This window comes from Poecilia reticulata, chromosome 3, assembly GCF_904066995.2.
Source record: "Poecilia reticulata chromosome 3, P_reticulata-male-v2, whole genome shotgun sequence".
NCBI lineage: Eukaryota > Metazoa > Chordata > Actinopteri > Cyprinodontiformes > Poeciliidae > Poecilia > Poecilia reticulata.
Genome location: NC_088832.1, coordinates 28,545,316 through 28,563,883, shown reverse-complemented (window position 1 = coordinate 28,563,883; position 18,568 = coordinate 28,545,316). Strand labels below are relative to the sequence as shown.

Below are 18,568 nucleotides of genomic sequence, written 5' to 3'. Positions count from 1 at the left end.
CAAAGGCATGCACTGTTTACAAAACCTTCTCTTTGACATTACCTCACTTATTCTTCAGAAACTTTGTGGTGTTATTGCCTTCAAAGAGTTTTTAATCTCTAAGGAAACACTAAATTGGACATTTTGTGTCGAATCTGAATTGATATCCATTGCCATAGCTCCACCCTAGTGCATAATGCACTGTGTGTAGGGCACCAAGTCTAATGTTGAGTATAACATTTGACATTCTGGTGACAGTATTTAAAATATATTTAACATTTGAGAATGTATTGACTGGTTTTCAAACTACTTCATTACATTTCTGTCTTCTCTGCTGCATCTAAGAATGGCTTTAATTCTGCTGATGACCAAAGCTTACATGTGATCCAACTATGCTGGTTGGACTCAAGATGTCAATGACTTTAAATACTGTCATAAGTGTAGAAATCAATATATTATGTGGAAAATTAATTTCTGCTACTTGTTTCAAGAGGTTTTTATTTTGGTCCATATCCATATCTTATGAGCACAGCTGAGGATAGGAAGATTGATTGACCCCTAAATTGAAACCTTCAATTTTTCATCATGACAAACCAGATCAGTAGCTGCTGCAATGCATAAAGTAATATAATCTTTCCATTTTCTGCTTAGTCCTACCATCTCTTGGGGACAAACACCAAGAAACTTAAAATCTTCCACTTGAGGTAGAGACTGACTCCTAACCTAAATGAACAATCTATCTTATTCTGTTTAAGAACCAAGACCTTAGACTTTGAGGACTTGCCTACTGGTATCTTTTACACTTGACCGTTTTCCACTCCAGTGCATTATGAAGATTATGGCTTAAAAATGGCAACAGAGCCACATCATCTGCAAAAAGCAGATAAGATCTTGAGGTCCCCAAACCAGGTACCTCAACCTGGTACCAGGTTGAGGTACCTCTCAACCAGGTATCTGGTTGAGAGTTACGTTACTTCTAATGTAACTTAACTCTTCCATGACCAGGACACTAATCAATCTGCTATTTCTGAATCAGAGGTTCGGCAGCCAGTCTGAGTCTCTTTTGCATTAGTGTTGAACAATACACAAACACAACACATTTTACTTTTTTTCCTCTGTTGATGCTATTGTTCCCTTGTGATTTTTCGTTTTCCAGCCCCTTTATTTTTCCCTCCTCAATCTTTCCCTGGTATCAGTGTCTGCAGGGGCATTTTTTTTTAAGACAGAGGCTTCCTGGACTATTTTGGTATCAAAGCTTTGAGGCAGCAAGAGGCATGCTGTCTGAAGTTGACATGTAAGGAGAGGAGGGGATACCTCTCATACTGGTTTATGTGGACAAGGGGGTTGGGGGCACACTCAGTTGCTCTTCCAAGAGTAATCTCTAATGGGGAGCCTCAAGTGCTCCTCTTGAAGCACAGACTATCCCTAGCCATTGGTTGAGTCTGGTAGGGGAGATGCTGCGTTTTGGGGCCTGGTTGACAGTATATAGTGCGTGAATCTGCATTTTTGTGAATTGTTTATTTTTAAACAAGTAGAAGTGAGATATTTCTTTGATATGCTGGAAGAAAACATGATTTTTACACAAATGTGACAAATGTGTAATACCACACAAGAGCAATTTCTTATCTTTGCATTTGCATTTGACATGAAGAAGTTATAGATTATTTTTGTTTCAAAATCCCAAATTCCTTTAAACTGTCTGATAACACATTCAACAGTTTTTTGCTGATATTTTTCATCACCTGCTCTGACGAAGCAAATAACACAAGATCAAATAATCAAATAAAAGTCTTTTTTTTAACTCTTAGGTTAACTGGTTCCCGGTTCAAGATTCAATCCCAAGACTAACTGCTGTGTTGTCATGCGCTCATGCATTAAACACTGAGAATAACACTAAAAATAGAAAACTTTTAATGCAATTTTTTAAATGTGTTGAGGTAGAAAAACTGTCGAAGTTGTGAAATTTCAGCTACACCTGGTCTCCATATTTCTGCTTGTGAACATATTTGCATAAATATGACATGTTGAGTTTCAAGTCTAAGGTCTTTATCACCCTATAGTCATCAATCTAAAATAAGCTTGAATTATTTTGGGAACAAAGGGTAAAACCTAAATCTGTCAAGTCTTTGAATTTGTGTTTTCATTCATTTTTTTTAAGCTGGCTGAATGTTGTATTTTGACATACAAATCTTGCTTGGAGCTTTGAAGTAATTTTAACCAGCTTTGGTCCTATAGGTTTCCGTCGGCTGTTGTCCAGATGACCCTACTCTTTTTTTCCCTCTCACTCTCTCTCTTTCTGCTGAGCAAGTCCATCTTACAGAGGATCAAACTGTGAATCTGACTGACCTGGCTAGTCTGGCTTCCAACACTGTGTTCCCTGATTCATCTTCTGCCAAGCCCTTCAAGTTATTCATCTGGAAAGAATATGCATTCATCATTGTATTTTTAATCACACCAAATAGATAGACAAAGAGAATGCCTTGGGGAGACGGGGAGCAATCTACAATTCCCAGAGCTCAGATGGTATTCCTGCCTTGCATCACCAAACATTTCCCAAATTGACTTTGAATGAATTTATTTTTAATGTGCAGAGGAGGCTCTACCACAGAGAATAGAGTCGATGTATAAAAACTGTCTGAATGTGTTCACGTGCACACTGATGGCCACAAACCTTTATGTGCTTTTGTGTGTATAACATACTGTATCAACATATAGAAAATTTTTTTTTCTGTTTTTTGTTTTTTTTCTTGGTAGACAAATATGAATTTCTATTTGTTTCTTTCTCACAGCTCCACTGAATAGCAGCTAAAGGCTTGATTGCATAATCCTAGTTTGACACATCTCCGACCTCATGAAAGCCTGGTCGAATTGTTTGGCCTTGCCAACCCCTTCACAAATGAGCAGGCTCATCCCTTCATTCTCTATTCTTCTGTGTTCATTAATAAATTAATTTATCAGCTCGTCTTGGTTCCAGCCTAATTGAGTCCCATTGCAGCTTTCTAAGTAGGACACAAACAGATCCGACAAATGAAATGGTATCCGGCCCTCTGTTCTCTGAGCTAAGCCCGGTCCTGGTACTACATGTGCAAGTTTAATAACTCATTGATTATGACGTTGGTTATTTCAGTGTAGCATGCTCATATTTTGTATGAGCTGAAAGATGGAGTCAATGTGGGAAGAAGGGGAGGAAAAAAAGAGGAGCACTGGGAGGAAGGGGCTCCTCCCGTCATCTCATCACTGTATATACACAAGTTTGTGCATCTACACACACACTGCAAACAGATGTGGGCTCAGAGAAGGGATGGCTTTCTATATCTTAATGCCATTACATTAAATTTTAAATAACGTTATGCAAATCAGAAATGACAGGAGATTATCTCCTTGGGACCTTGAAAGGGATTCGTCAGTTCTTATTCCAATAGCCCTGGAAAATAGCCCAGACGTCCTGAGTGGAGAAATATGGCAGGGCGTGACGAAGCCTGCCGCTGCTGAAAGATGGGACCGTGAGAAAAGGCCCCAAGTGCTGGCTATTAAAATCAATTTACCCAAGAAGTCAATGAAGAGAAATCCCTGAGTGGAGGCACCTCCTATAGGACAGCGCAGGGGTCCTGGAAGAGAAGCACAGCCTGCGATGATAAAGGATGTGGTCAATGCATGCCAAGGTGAGAGCTGAACAGACACTGGAGGAAGGGCAAAGAAAAAAATTGAAGTAGAATGGAGACAATTTTCCATTTTATTGCTGTTTATGCGTGTTGTTTCTTGCAAAAGTTAGCGTCCCAATTTGTGACAACCATTGACTTTTGTAGTTTAAATGTACTTTGTAGCACACCAACATGAAGTGGCACATATTGTAGTGGAAACGTGTGTGTTGTAATTTCTTTTCCCCACCAAGCATAGGGAGTATATGAAGGATTTATTACATTTTTGCTGTATGGAGCTCCAGGTCTTTTGGAGTGTGTTTTACCAGCTTTGAACAGTTGGAGGATGTCGGAATATGTTTCAATCTATTCTAAAGCAAAGGTGTCTTGTCACATGAGCCAACATGGTCAGCTCAACAGTACTCACGGATCAAAAATATTAAATATTTTTAAGAACTAAAAATGAATGCTAGGCATGTCGGCTTAAGTGGAAATCTACATCTTGTCACATCTGTAATTGTGCCTTAGTTTTCTGGTGATGGATTGATACGCCATCAGATTAGAATCAACCTCTACTTTAAATCTCTAGACATCATCACTGACCTGTCGTGTTTCTTGTTCTTTCTGATGCTGATTCTTCATAAAAAACTCACAGCTCTGTCAAAGAACAGTGACAGTAAAGTGCTCCGTTGCCCTTCTACCAAGTGAAAATATGTTCTGACATATTGTAGGTGCATCATACTGAGAGATGTAATGGGCTTTTTGTGTTTATCACATGACACTCCTAGTTTCCTCCCACCCTTTCCCACTCTTACTACAGGCCAGGAGTGTGGCAACTTATGCGCAAAAAGCCAGTCTCAATATTGTGCTAGGGACATAGCCATCCATTACAGAGCAAACAATGTTTTGTCTGTCTCCAGTGCTTTGGGCCAACAATTAAAGACATCACGCCAGCACAGAGGCACTAGAGGGGGGAGCGAGCAGACCTTATCAGAGCCATTCCATCAAATATTGATGAACCTAATTGAGGTTTTTAGGCTCTACAAAGCTTCCTGAGGAGGGTATCTGTTTTTATGGGAAAGCACAGCCCCGGTCTGCTGGAGCAGACGCCGAGAAGTGTGCAGTCTTGTGTGTAAATTGCATGTTATGTAGAGTAACTGCAGGCAATTGCATGTTATTGAGATGGAGGATGAAAGAAAAAAAAAACTTGTAGCAATCAAATTCTTCTTCCACAGATGGAAAGTATGTCAGAACCAAGGTTTGTAGGCACTGCATATTGCTTCATCGCACATTGAAGTATATAGGAAACACTTAAAATTATGATTATGTTGTGTTTCTTTTTTTATTATTATTATTTGAATCTTGTTTTCTGGTGGAGTCGGTAAACAGAAACGCCATCTGCCATTTCTGATGGTGTCTGTGTGTGTTTTCTCTCTCTTTCTTTCAGTCATTTTGAGATAATTCAGGATTACATTTCAATCTTCTTTTGCCTGAAATATAAAACTTTACGGCTGCAGTTCTCATCCCGCTCTGTCTCCCACTGCTTCTCCCCCGTGACATCAGCCTGAGAATGACAGCTTTAATTTGCAGCAAAACAAGTGGAGAATATTGATTTCAAAAAGTGGTCTGTTTTTCCCATGGAAAAAAAGAAGGAAAAAAGGCTGTCTGCAATGTGAAAACCTGTAGCCTTCAATTAAGTGGGGCTTGTAGGTGTGTGTGTTTTCATTTGGGCACTGTGTTCACTTGAAATGATACATTAAAGGCTGTGTTTTACTTCAATCAGACTATGAAAATATACACACAGACCTAAGTATCTCTTACAATGTTGGCGCACACACACTCCGTCACCTTACAGCACCAGACAGATGGATGGTATTTAACTTAGAGCAAGAACCCTGTTCTGCACCAAGATGGGAAAACACTTTTTTTCTTCACTTCTGAAGACGACACACATCCTGGAATTCATGTCAGTTTATGTTCGGAGGTCTCCAGTCTCTCCTCTCCTCCCTGGCATGTTTTTTTTTCCTTTCTTTCGAAAGCAGCCTTATACAGATTTTTTTTTTTCCCTGAGCACAAAATATAGTAATTCAAAGCGTTTCACGTTGTCTCCATCCACATGGACTGTTGAACCGTTGCATTGGTGTTTATTTCGACCCACAATAAACCTGCTCCAATTAATTTGATCGTACGTGGTGAATAGTCAGTCCCTGTGGTAAGGCTTATCCCCCTTAATGCAAGGCCTATTTGGGTTCTGATCTGGTGCTCAGGGTTGTGCAGAGTTTGGGTATGAATGTTGGGACTGACTGGAGCTGGTAGTTGTAACACCCCATCCCAGAGGCTTTGGAAGTCATCCTGCTAATACAGACATGAGTAAAGCTCCCTATCATCCCCAACAGAATGACACGGCACGGCTCCAAGACTTAACTCTTACAAAGAGCTTAAATATCTTAGATGTGTAATGCATAATGGAGGTGTGTTCTGTACTTTGGGGCGCAGGGTATTCCCAGCACTGTACCAGGCTCTAGTACAATAGCATGCTGGTTTCTTCATTAAACCAAACAGCACTCTAAGAGATGCTTGTGAATGAGTGGAAACTAAAGGAGTGTTTTAATCAGAAAGTAGAGCAGATTAAGTCCACTTACGTGGCAGAAATATATATTTTTAGCAAAACATAAAGATTAAATTCTCTCACTCGTCATTCTTGCTTCTGCCTTTGTTTGATAAGCGTTTGCACATGTGTGTATACATTTTCCTCTGTCTTTTAATACAAGTTTGCTAAAAAGGAGGTTGAGGCTCCCCTAGTGGCTTCTCTGGAGAATTACCTCAGAGAATTACAGCTTTGCTCTGCAGCAGACTAATGACAAGAAAAATAGCAAACACGTTACTTTTTTTCCATTTTTTTTTTCTATATCAGCAGATCCAACTGTGCATCTTCTATTTTTGTTTGCTCTCATATGTATGTGATAAGAAAAGCTTGTTTATGAAACACTGTGTAGAGTGCAAAAAGTCTGTTGGTATTTAGTGTTTGCAATTCCAAAACAATGTTTTCATCAGCCACTACTAGATAAAATAAAGGTTTTGAGGGAGGGCATTATTTATTGTCATATGCATGTTTTCTTTGCTTTGAAGATGTTTTTCCCCTTTCACTGTGTCTGTGATTCTAGCTAGTGTGCTTTGTAGAAGAAAAAGAAAGGGGCAGAATATTATGTCAAATTTACCAAATACATTTAATTATTAATCTATTTCTAATTTTAGCTTAGAGTTTTACAGAAATAAAAGCAGAGAGAAATCCAACAACCTTCTTTTAAGGAAACACTCGGTGATAATGGGAGAGAGAAAAAGAATCTAAGAAAAAAAAAATATCTGGCAAAAACAAACTGACGAGCGATTTTCTTCTTGAGGAGGAGACAGGTTGATTCTTCCTTCTACCCTCTGAAGGGCTCATAGAGCCCTTCTACCCTCTGAAGAAGGGGTAGATAAGACCCCTTATCTACCCCTTTTTCTTATCTGTGGATAAGATTTTTCTTATCTGTGGATAAGAAAAATCTCATTTATTTGTTAAAAAAAATGTTGAAAACCGTGTTTTAATTTGCTCCCACTTTACATTTATGAACTACCACATCCTATTTTGTCTCATAAATCCTAACAAAGTACATTTAAATTTTTGATAGTTGAGAAAGGGGTATTAATACAACACGTAGCCATTTCAGTGGAAGAGAATTACTTATGCACAGTGTTGAGAGATGCACTAACTAGAGTTCAAACTGATGATCAGCTTGCTTTGTCTATGCAGTCTTGTTCTTCCTCTTTGCAGTCTCAGTATTTCTGGGTGACTGATTGTTTCAGGAAGTGGTCAGCAGCCCAGGGTATTTCAATTTCACTGGATTTAGGGAAGACTCGCAGGAGGTGTGCACATTTATGGCTTAATACAATCGCATTTGTCAGCATGATCCTTTTTAGGTGCAATCCAATTAAGCCGTGATTCTTTGATTTTATTACGCGCTGGAGTTGCTGTCAAAATGTTCGCCTGTGCTTCAGCGCCGCTCTATTTAATGTACACAATTTAATTTTCCTAATGAGTTTCATGTCCTGATTTTTTAAACAGTCTGATTCAACTATCTGCTGTGGCAGGATTTAAATGAAAGAGGGCAACATAAGAATATCTGTTAGGTTCACAATTACATAATCTATACTACATATGCATTTATGAGGGTGTTATGGTGCTATTGCACCCTCTATATGTTTTGGGTAATTGTCATATGTGATTGGGCAAATGCAAGATATTAATTGTTCTGACAATTGTCATCTGGTTTTGCTTGTGCTTCCAGCTCTGGCTTTTGATATAGTGCACCAGAAGTCTCTCTTGCACAAAAGAAGTGAGAAATGCTTTGTTCTCTGTTTGAGCTCTGAGCATAACCGACTCATTTTCTGAAAGGAGGGAAACATGTTGGAAAACGAAAAGACATGTTTTCTCTTTGGCAAGTGGTTAGGTAATTGATTAAGTTGTTAAATACACATGCGCAGGCACACACACTTGCTGGCACACAATGTTCTTATGCATCTCTGCACTAACACATGGATGTGTCAACCTGTTTCCATACCTGCTGGCTTCACACAGTGTCGCTGGAGCACCAGCAGAGTTCCTAATAGTCTACTGCAGATTGTACCTGAGGATCTCCTTTTTCTCTTCCTGCTTCATCACTTCACATCCAACCCATTTTTATCAAGAGACAGACAAGACAACGTATCAAATGAAAGCCATGACGCTGTCTGTTTATTCTCTCACAGGGTCCCCTTATTCTATCTCGTTACTTTTTCCCTCTCTTGAATTGTTTTTACTAATATGGTCATCTGTCCATTAACAGGGAGTGAGTCAGTCACCTGCCGTTTGGCCCCCCTCCTCGTATGACACACGGCGGAGCAGCACGGCTGTCAGCACCTCCCCCAAGCCTGGATCAGGTGACCAGATTATCTTCCTGCCGGCTTTAATTTCCCACATTCTCGTGTGCCACACTGACAACAGATCACCCACAAACAGGCATGAGACTAACCCAATGACCAATCCGTCCACTGACTTCACATCATGCGTCAGAGAAATGGTCATGTTGGGCCTTAGTGACTCAACGATGTTGGTATTGTCTTTTCAGTTTAAAGATTAATCTGCGGTCTTTTTTGAGCTGCAGCATGTCCTGATACTGGGAGAGACAGTTGGGTATCAGGGAGAACACAGGTTCTGCTGAGGCTACAGCAAATACCATCACCACCATGGCAAACTATCAGTTACAACAGAACGACTCACCACAACTTGATCAGTTGACTTTTCCTGCCTTGTAGTTCTGAGGCTTTAAAACTGAACTATTTAACAAATCTGGATGATGGCATAAAGTCATGGATATCATAGCATACCAATGAGATGTATGCCATCACATTTAGGAACTATATCTCGGCTGATAATTTTTATAAAAACCGTAACTGTTCAAAGATATTTTTGATTAAACTTTACGTAGGCTTTTATTAAAAAAGCAAGATACATGGAAATCTATTTTCCTAATAAATGTGAAATGCACCAGGTATATCTTTTTTTTCCCCCCCCAAGTAAAAAATTTGGATTGTCGAGGATGTGTATGCTTTGTTTATCTTTAATAATCTTAAAATGAAGCACACAACTATTCATATCCTTCAGTGTAAAACTATTATCACTATTGTCTTTGTGTTATGATAATAAAAAATGTAAAAGGAACTGCAGCTGGAAGAGTATACATATTTTTAATCAGTATTTAAAAGCAAAGTAAAGTAGGTAAAGTAAATTTATTTATACAGCACAACGATCCGACAAATAAGAGTTCAGTGGAAGTACTCAGGAATAAGGCTATTTACTTAATATTCCATCAGGTGGCAGCTGTGCTAAGCACTCTGGATACATGTCTGTGTGTCTGGCTGTGCCCTTCTTGTGGTTGGTAGCTTCTATTTGTGGAACATGTTTTTTTAACTTCTTTGTGTTTTTCTGGCTGTCTCTATTTTGTACCTTGTCTGTAGCTGGTTTGGCTCTCCACTAGCAATTGTAGTGTCCCCAGTGTTGGTCCAGATGCTCCCTAACGGAGGAAGAAAACTATTTTCTTGTTAACTTAAACCACTAAAGACCTTCCTGCCTCAAACTCATTTTACCTTTTGACACTGACTTTTATTTAAGGCATAGAGAAAAGTTGCAGAGGTGTCATAGCATTGAGCTCAGTTTGTAGTAGTGAGGAAAAGGATATAGCTGAACACGATATGATTTACAACATTTCACCTAAACGGTTCGGCACGCTGCGGCAGACGCAGTCAAAGAGGAATCTTCTACTCTGATCAGCTGTGTTTTGGTACATGTTCTCCCTGGTCCAAGACTGTTAGAACTTCTGCTTTAGGTACTCCTCACTTTAACGAGTAAAATGTTTCTGGTGAGGGCCCCAGAGAAAGTCAAGTCCCATCAGCTCATCCTCCATTGCGTGGCTTCCCAATTGACAATTCTCAGAGACAGTTTGTACAGACAGATCAAATCCTTGACCTGCCCCTTTACTGTGACCTCTCCCGGTGGAGCGGAGTGCCGTAATCTGACCAGTGCACTCTTTTACAGACACGGTCGGGTTCCCTCTGTTGTGCCATTACCAGCTGAGTGTTATTACCCCTCTCTGCACAGGAAAATATGCCTTGATTCCCATCGACCCATCACAGAATCAATGCTTTTAAAAATCTTAGACACCTTTTACTTAAGAGCAAAAGCATGCATTTTATGTTTTGACATGGTGATATTGATTTGGGTGGCGCAGGGAGACAGTAGGAGTGTGGTGTAAAGGCGGTGTGTTAGTGGTGGGTGATGTGTGTTGACCTCTCGCTAACATTGGTTTCTCCCTCTCCTCCAATCTTTGCAGTTCTTTGCTTTGCACTCTTTGTCGCTGCCAGTGTCTGGTAACACTGCCATCCTTAATGGCTTTCCTTTGCTCCATCTAGACCCCCCCCCCACCCCCCTTCCTCTCTCTCAGAAACTGCTATAACCATCTTTTTTTCTTTTTTACATCCGCTCTACCTTCCTGGCTTCTCTTCTATCTGGAGACTCCCCCCACCCTGTACCACTCCGTACACCCGTCTAGTAATCAATACTCAGTGCTTCCCCCTGTCCACACCCCACGTCCCTCACATTTGGCTTGCTGATGAATTATGAATGGGGGCCCTCTCACATCACATCTAAAATTTCTATTGTGTTTGTCAATGGATGATCAATACTTCACCTCGCCGAATCCTCAAAGCTCCTCGTGCTTCTGCTCTCCTTCCACTTTCATTCCCCGACTCTTATGCCTCTTTTTGTTTGTTTATCATTTTGAGTTGCAGAAAGTGCAGCGGGTGCTAGGGTCTCCAGGGCATCTGAGATTAGAAAAAGGTAATCATCAAATAAATTCATCCGCCCCTGCTCTCTCCTCACCTTCTCACTCTGCCACTTTCATCCCTTAGCGTGCCCTTTATGCTGCCTTTCTCTCTGCAGTGTGTCGTTAACATGTGTCAAAGCTGGGTTCAACTCAAAGAATCAGAGTTTGAAATCCGCGACTTGATGCCAGTTTTAGGATGAACGCCTTTATTTTAAGAAAACCACACAGGCCTCTGTTGACTGTTTTCATTGACATTATTTAACCACCCCCACACCTTGAGGTTTTGTGCAGACAAATCAACAACCACAGCTGATGTTTGAAGTGAAATGACATGAAAGGATGGAGAGCTCTGCACACACACACACTGGCTCTTAGTTGTAAATCCTTCCCGAACTTTCACACTGTAAAGATGCAACTCTGTAAATCTAAATTATTAAAAAGAATTAATTTATTGCAGTATTTGTTGAGTAATTACTTTAAAACATAACACTGGTATTTAATTAATTACACAAAGATGAGTATGTTTGAAGCATTTCTGAAAATGTTTTTCTGTTGCTTAAAACTACTGATAACTCATAATTTATTTTATCACAGAATTCCGAATTCATTTTTTTCCATCAATGTAAAAAAAAAAAAAGATTTTTAATAACAGAGATATCAACCTACTGAAAAGTAAATTTTATGTATATTCCCTCAATACTTAGTCTGGATCCTTTTGAGTGAATTACTGTGTCATTGTGGCTGGGCATGAGTGAAATCGGCCTCTGACTTTGTTGTGAGGTTTACAGTTTGCTTTAATAGCCGGGTTCAACTTGTCTGCATTGTTGGGTCTGGTGTTTCTCAGGTTCCCCTTAATGATACCTTGTAGATTCTCTATGGGGGTCAAGTCAAACGAGTTTGCTGACCAATCGAGCACAGTGGTCAATAAACAAGGTAGTTAAACTTCAGTTAGCAAAGGGAAGAACAAAGTGCTCCTAAATGTCCAGGCAGATGGCTGTGCTGATTTTTAATTTAAGAAAAAGAGGTATTGAATATTGAAGGTAACTTTCTTCAGCAAGGACCTTCGTGCTTCATCTTACGGTGTTATACATATCTTACAGTGTTATATAATATTTGCAGATGCCATGGCCTACATAATTATGTAGAACACTGTAAGATGAAGCACGAAGGTCCTTGCTCATGAAAGGACCTTCGTCCTTTCTTCAGCCCTTTCTATATATATATATATATATATATATATATATATATATATATATATATATATGCACAGTGGAGCAGTTGGTAGAGCTGTTGCCTTGCAGCAAGAAGGTTCTGGGTTCGATTCCCGGCCCCGGTCTTTCTGCATGGAGTTTGCATGTTCTCCCTGTGCATGCGTGGGTTTTCTCCGAGTACTCCGGTTTCCTCCCACAGTCCAAAACCAGGACTGTCAGGTTAATTGGCCTCTCCAAATTGTCCCTAGGTGTGACTGTGTGTGCATGGTTGTGTGTCCTGTCTGTCTCTGTGTTGCCCTGATGACCTGTCCATGGTGACCCCGCCTCTCGCCCGGAACGTTAGCTGGAGATAGGCATCAGCACCCCTCCCGACCCCACTAAGGGACAAAGGTGTAAAGAAAATGGATGGATGGATATATATATATATATTTTTTTTTTATTTTTATTTATTTATTTATTTATTTTATTTATTGGTCTTATTTATATGTGTGATAATGTGAAATTCTGAGAAACAGAATTTGGAGCTTTAATTAGCAATGATCCACAATTATTAATGTTATAAATAAATACTTAAGATGAATCAATCAATCTCTTTCTAATGAATCTTATCGAATTGCTGAAAGAAAGAAATTTTTCAGGTATGATGTACACTTTATTGACCTATTTTGTGTGTTGACCATACAGTTCCTCTTATGTGAGTATCCACTTCTCTAAGGTTTTTTTTTTTTTTTCTCACACTTTGACTCCCAACGTTCTCACTTTCTCTTCATAACACCGTCCAAAGCATGCAGGGTCAAAGTGGTGGCGGTGGTGTAATTTAAGTGGTGTACAGGGCTTATCACAGCCTAGCGTTCAGCTGTGATCTCTGGCCCTGAGCAGCACCTGCTCGTCACAGCAGATCTCACCTCCCACCTGCTGACGAGAGAAACTATGCTGTCTAATAACTTTAGCGGCGGCTCTCTGCCTCCTTTTCCATGACCACTTAACCCCTGACACGGCCTTTTAAGTAAAGGTCTGGTATGTGTCTGCCAGCCTTAGCTTGCCAGGCGCCTTTGTACCTTTGAAAAACATGCGGTCTTCTTCTTGCACGGCGACAAAAGCTGCTTTAAACTGCATTCAGAAAGACTTGCTAAACATCCTAATATTTTTGTTTCAGAAGTTTGATTCAGTAATTTTTGTCAAGTATTTGTTGTTTTTAAGTTGCATTCAGACTTCTACATAATGTTAAAAAAATAGCACACTGGAAAATCTCTTGTTTTGCAGCATAAATGTAAGATGAAGTACATATTACCATAGATGAACTAAAGGTTTATCTGTGAAGTTTTTAAAGTTCAGGGGCATGTTTGTAGCGTGCATGCAGATGTAATCCAAAATGGCTGAGATTGTTTGGGCTTAACCTCTCAAACTCTGATCTGCTTCTTGTCTTTCTGCACTTCAGCAACCTCCCTGCTACACCCCCCACCCAGTTGTCTGCCAGCCCCACTCCACAGTGAAAAACTTCACCTCTCCAGGCGGCCTAAGATGGATGTTACTGGGTTACATGAAGAGCACAATGACCCTGGCTTCTTAGACATCATTTATCCTACACAGACCCATGCAGATGCATGCATGTAATCCCTCTGAACGACGGAATCCAGAGGAGTACAGAGGAAGCTCCTTCTGATTGGGGTCAGCTACTTTTATCTTTAGTCACTCTGACCTTTAGCATTTGTCAGGTTGTTCTAAAACATCACAACAGTACAAAACAACTTCTCCAGCTTCATTCTCTTACTATTTTAGTTGTGTTTTGTAATGTCATGGACAAAAAGCCAGAAGACAAGTTTTTTTGTGTTTTACACAACTGAAAATTAGTAAACGACTACTGTTAAATTTGCTACTCGGTCATAAGAAAAGAAATCAATCATCAAGTGTGTGGTAACTTTTAGATTAAGGTTTCTATAGTCAGTTGGTCCAAGGACAACACTGGTTTTACCATCTGCTCCAGGCCTGGATGTCATGATACACCAGTTCTCATCATAAATTTAACTTTGTGGATCACCAAGAGGATACCTGCGCTGGCAAAACTAAACTCCGCCTAAAGGACCGCTGCAGAGGTCAGGAAAAACTGTCAAATATGGAAGCATAGGGCAGGTTCTGATGTGGAGTTAATATTAGAACAGACCTTTTATGTAGTTGTTCAGGGTGAAGTGATGTATAATTGGTTACTTTGAGACAATGTTGACAGAAAATCCCATGCAAATTTTTTATTGCCCTGTCAGAGTTAGATTTGAAATTATAATCATGTTTGTTTCTGATTGAAAATGAGACCAATGTCTCTCAAAACACATTAAAGCAGTGCGACATATGTATACATTTTTAAACAAAATCCTTTATGACACATTTTAACTTTAAAGTATGTCAAAAAGTGGTCATTCTTTCTTACTTCTTCCACGTACTGAAACCCTACTGCAGCTGAGCACAGGCTTGTCTCCCTTTTAATAGTGAAAAACGAGAGCTGTCATGTCGTAATCATATAATAACCGTGCACGGTGTCACTTTCAGCAATTAATGGAGACACTGTGACTGGGTTACGTAAATCCTGGCTAACTTGGCTCCAGCTGGGTGAGGCAGCGAAAGAGTGTTGCAGAAGCATACATTATGATGTGTTCGTTTTATTACGTCTGGTTTTAATAGTGGTAGGGTTATTTGTTGCATGACCAGTAAAAGACTGACCAGTTCAGTGTTTCACAAGTTTGCGGAAGAGCGTTGGTTCACTCTTCCGCAAGAGTGTTACTTCATTTCAGCAAGATATTTGTAAACTTTTAAATTGCATAGCTATTTCATCCCCAAGTTTCACCCAGGCAGAGTTCAGAAGTGGAACATTGTAGAGTCCCACTTCTTTCTTTATAGCCATGCTGTTGTAGATTAGCTTTTTGAATGAGAACGTTAGCTTTTTACAGAGCCTGGTTTCAGCTCTGCCAGACGCCTTAGCTTTTGACTTTAGAATATTTTTCTAGATAGTGAAGTTGTAGTTTTGTTTGAAAGACACAAAAGTTCTCAGATTCTATAGTGATAAAAACAAGCTTTTGCTAAAAAGTTGCCACCATATTTTTGCACTTATGATTTATTTATTTTTTTTCATTTTTGGTCTTCGCAAAGATGTTTTAAAAAACGTCCAGTTTTTCATTCCCATATTTTGTTTTTGTTTGTTTTTTGTTCTTTCAAAGGAGATTGTTGTGCTTTTTTTCTTAATTAACTTACAGGATTTTGTGTCGCAAGTGATCTTTATCAGCAGCAATCAGACAGGAAATATACAGAGAGAGAAGTGGAAAAGACATGCAGCTAAGGTCTGAGGATCGGCAACCAAACCACAGACAGCTGTGTACTTTCCTCCGTCTATGGAATACTCACTCTTCCGCTACACCACAGGCCCTTAAATGAATTATCATGGCACATTGCACATATGATATTTGGTTGAACTTGCCATGTTAAATTTGCTTCTGACTTGAATATGGCTTGTTTGTTTTTTTCCCACATTGTGCAGACTGTGGCTGACTTAGACTTGAATTGGGTTCTCGTATGGATACCGTGTAATGTTTCTTCACAGTCCGTGCCCTGAAGGAATTGCCAGAAGCTTCTAAGTTTGTTTCTATTAAATGCTATCACTGACAAAGCATTTAAAGTCAGCAAGAGACGGCTGCTTTGACAGAAATGTGCACATTCTCCTCTTATAGGCTGATGGATTTATTTACCCAGGGCATTCATGGACCGTGGGTTATTATTGACTTACAACAACTGGTTCATGTTTGCTGTAGCTTCACAATAATAACCTCACGTTTATCTCTCGAACTGAACTCTGTATGACTTTAGATTGTTTCATAATAAAATAAACCTACAACAGACATCAACATATTTACAAAATATTTTTAAAATAGTAAACATTATGCAATATTATTTTTGCAGTTATTAGTATTTTTATTTTTGCATGTTGAGCCTAGCAATAGTTGAGTACGATAGATACCATTTTAAATGTTAATGTGCTGAAATAGATCTAGGGATAACCATTTGCATCTGTAGCTGTGCAGTGCTGAAGGTAGAATTGCATCTCATGTGAAAATGCTGCTTTGGATTTTGGAACAGCTCTGGACTATGGATCCCAACTTTCTGGAAAAACGTTTGTAACTCTACCCAGATTATTGGGCAGTGAGAGTTGTTAGTTTAGAGTCATTGCCCTTGTCTCTCATCCTCACCATTTCGTTCCCAAACAGCTGAGCACTCCAGAGATGCACCTCCACAAAAGTTCAGCTTTCACAGAAGTGATCATGTTCTCCTTTGACCTGTTTATCAACTGTATTTTGCGAACAGCCCCAGGCTGCCTCCTGCTTTCTTATTTCCAAAGCACTAAGAGACCCCATATCTGCACTTTTGAGTTTTTATTAAATAAATAACGACACTGTAAACTTTGTCGAGTGTCGCACGTAATCTGAGGTGGTGTTTATCCAATTTTATGACCTGACACAATTTTAGGGCCGCAGAGTTTTTAGGTAGACTCTCGCATTTCAAACCAAATATTTAGTCTACCTTGCGTTGCATGCGTTCATGGGTGGAAAGGTGACTGGCATCGATGCCGTTATAACAAATATCGAAATTATTAAACTAAACTTGGATGAGAAGGTGTAACATTTCTCATACAAATAGACTCCCCACCTCGTGAGCTCCATTTCTTAATGTAGCATCAAATTTCTAGAGAAGCACACGTTAAGTAAGCTGAAGCAGCATTCTGCTTTGTCACTGTCTTTCTTAAATAATTTACTTAAGAAATGAAGGCATATTCTTGTTTGGAATATTGTAAATGAACGTTAACCATTTTGTGTAAATCATGCCGAGAAGGTCCAAGATCCATAGGTCTGGAGGTCAGGAGGTGGAGCTCTGAGCGTGCCCACAAGGCTGTTCTTTATAGACGGCAGACAGATGAGGTGAGTAGGGCAAGCTGTCAGCAAAACCAGAGAAATGCATACAGCAGTCTGCTCCTGCCAACCCCTCAGATTGCTTTAAATTCATTGGGTGTGGGCAGTGTCTGACTTTACGAGGTGTTGGGGTAGTATGAAGTTGGTTTGTGTGAAAGCAGGCAAATATTGATGTATTTTTTTCACCACCTCTCTACTGAAGCACTTCAAGGTTTAGTTTGGGACCTGTGAATAATCTTAAACCAGTTCTTTGTGTTTAAAGAGCCAACTCTTGACTATCTCTTTGTTGATGTCTGCGCAAGGAATGTAGCAATGAAGTGGCAAGAAAAGTGTTTAGTGAATGGAAAAAAAAAAAAAAAAAATATATATATATATATATATATATATATATATATATATATATATATATATATATATATATATTGCATGAAAATCAAAATCACTGGTACTTTTTCCATTAGTAATTGTTTGATTATGCTCATTACTGGTAACAGTAGAACATTTTATATTTGGTTACATATTCAGTCCTGGACAAACACACACCTTAGCTTTTGGTTGTAGAAACTTATAGGGAATTTCTTGATTTACAACAATTAGCTTCAAATAAATTAATATTTAGAAACAATTGTAGTTACTGCACTGAGACAAAACTGAAGTTACCTACTTTTTCTTATTTTGACTGAACAAATTGAATGAACAAATATAAAGTACGGATTACACCTTGTATTCAAATTATATCCACATTTGGTTTTTATTACATGGTATTGAGATAAGTGATGTGTTCAGAATGCTTTCATTCAGCACTTACTTTCAAGTCTTATCATTTTCAAAGCTTTTTCTCTCCAACCATGTTTAGATCACAGTATGTATATTGATTTTGATCATTCTCAACCAACTGTGCTACAGAAATGTTCACTGTTTAGTTTTTGAAAAAAAATTATTAAATTAGTCAAGCACAGAAAGGAGTAGCTTTATTTGCACTAAAGGTCTTGTGTTAGTTTTTGCAGTTAATAAAGTTCAGTAAAATTTTAATAAAAGAAGGTTGTCCCCTTTTGTCCATAAAACACACATGCATTAAATGTCTCTGTGGCCTGGGTTGTACCCCTCTGAAGACTCATCATACTTTCTCTTTCTTCTGTTGGATCGTCAGTTCAGTAACAAAATGTGTTTTGTCAGAGGTATTGATGTATAATGCATTGGCATCAGTGAGCTTATTTCCACTTTAATATTACTGAAAACTTTTTTAATATTTAGTGATTTTTGCATAGATCTTTGTGACAGAATGAAAGTGTTACGGCAATGATCAAACAGCGTCTTGTTTCAGGTCACATCTCTTCTGTCTTTCTGTCAAAGCCGTTCCACAGAGGGCTGGGGAATGACAGAGTACTATTACT

General features: G+C 39.1%; 1 protein-coding gene and 1 long non-coding RNA gene across 4 annotated transcripts in view; both read left to right on the top strand.

Annotated features, from left to right (window-relative positions):
• Positions 1-18,568, top strand: part of LOC103462665 (uncharacterized) — a 127,441-nt gene that overhangs the window by 72,439 nt on the left and 36,434 nt on the right. For 2 of the 3 annotated variants that reach the window (XR_014086980.1, XR_014086982.1), the window contains 2 exons: positions 8,483-8,576; positions 13,667-13,896. Coding sequence is in view for 1 of the 3 variants with exons in the window: in XM_081605406.1 (XP_081461532.1) it covers positions 8,483-8,576 (94 nt within the window). In the remaining 2 variants the exon portion in view is untranslated. The remainder of the gene's footprint in view (positions 1-8,482; positions 8,577-13,666; positions 13,897-18,568) is intronic. The other variant, XM_081605406.1, reaches the window with a different exon arrangement.
• Positions 295-2,942, top strand: LOC103462666 (uncharacterized). The gene is made up of 2 exons (XR_533375.2): positions 295-2,502; positions 2,769-2,942. It is a non-coding gene; the product is annotated as an uncharacterized LOC103462666 (long non-coding RNA).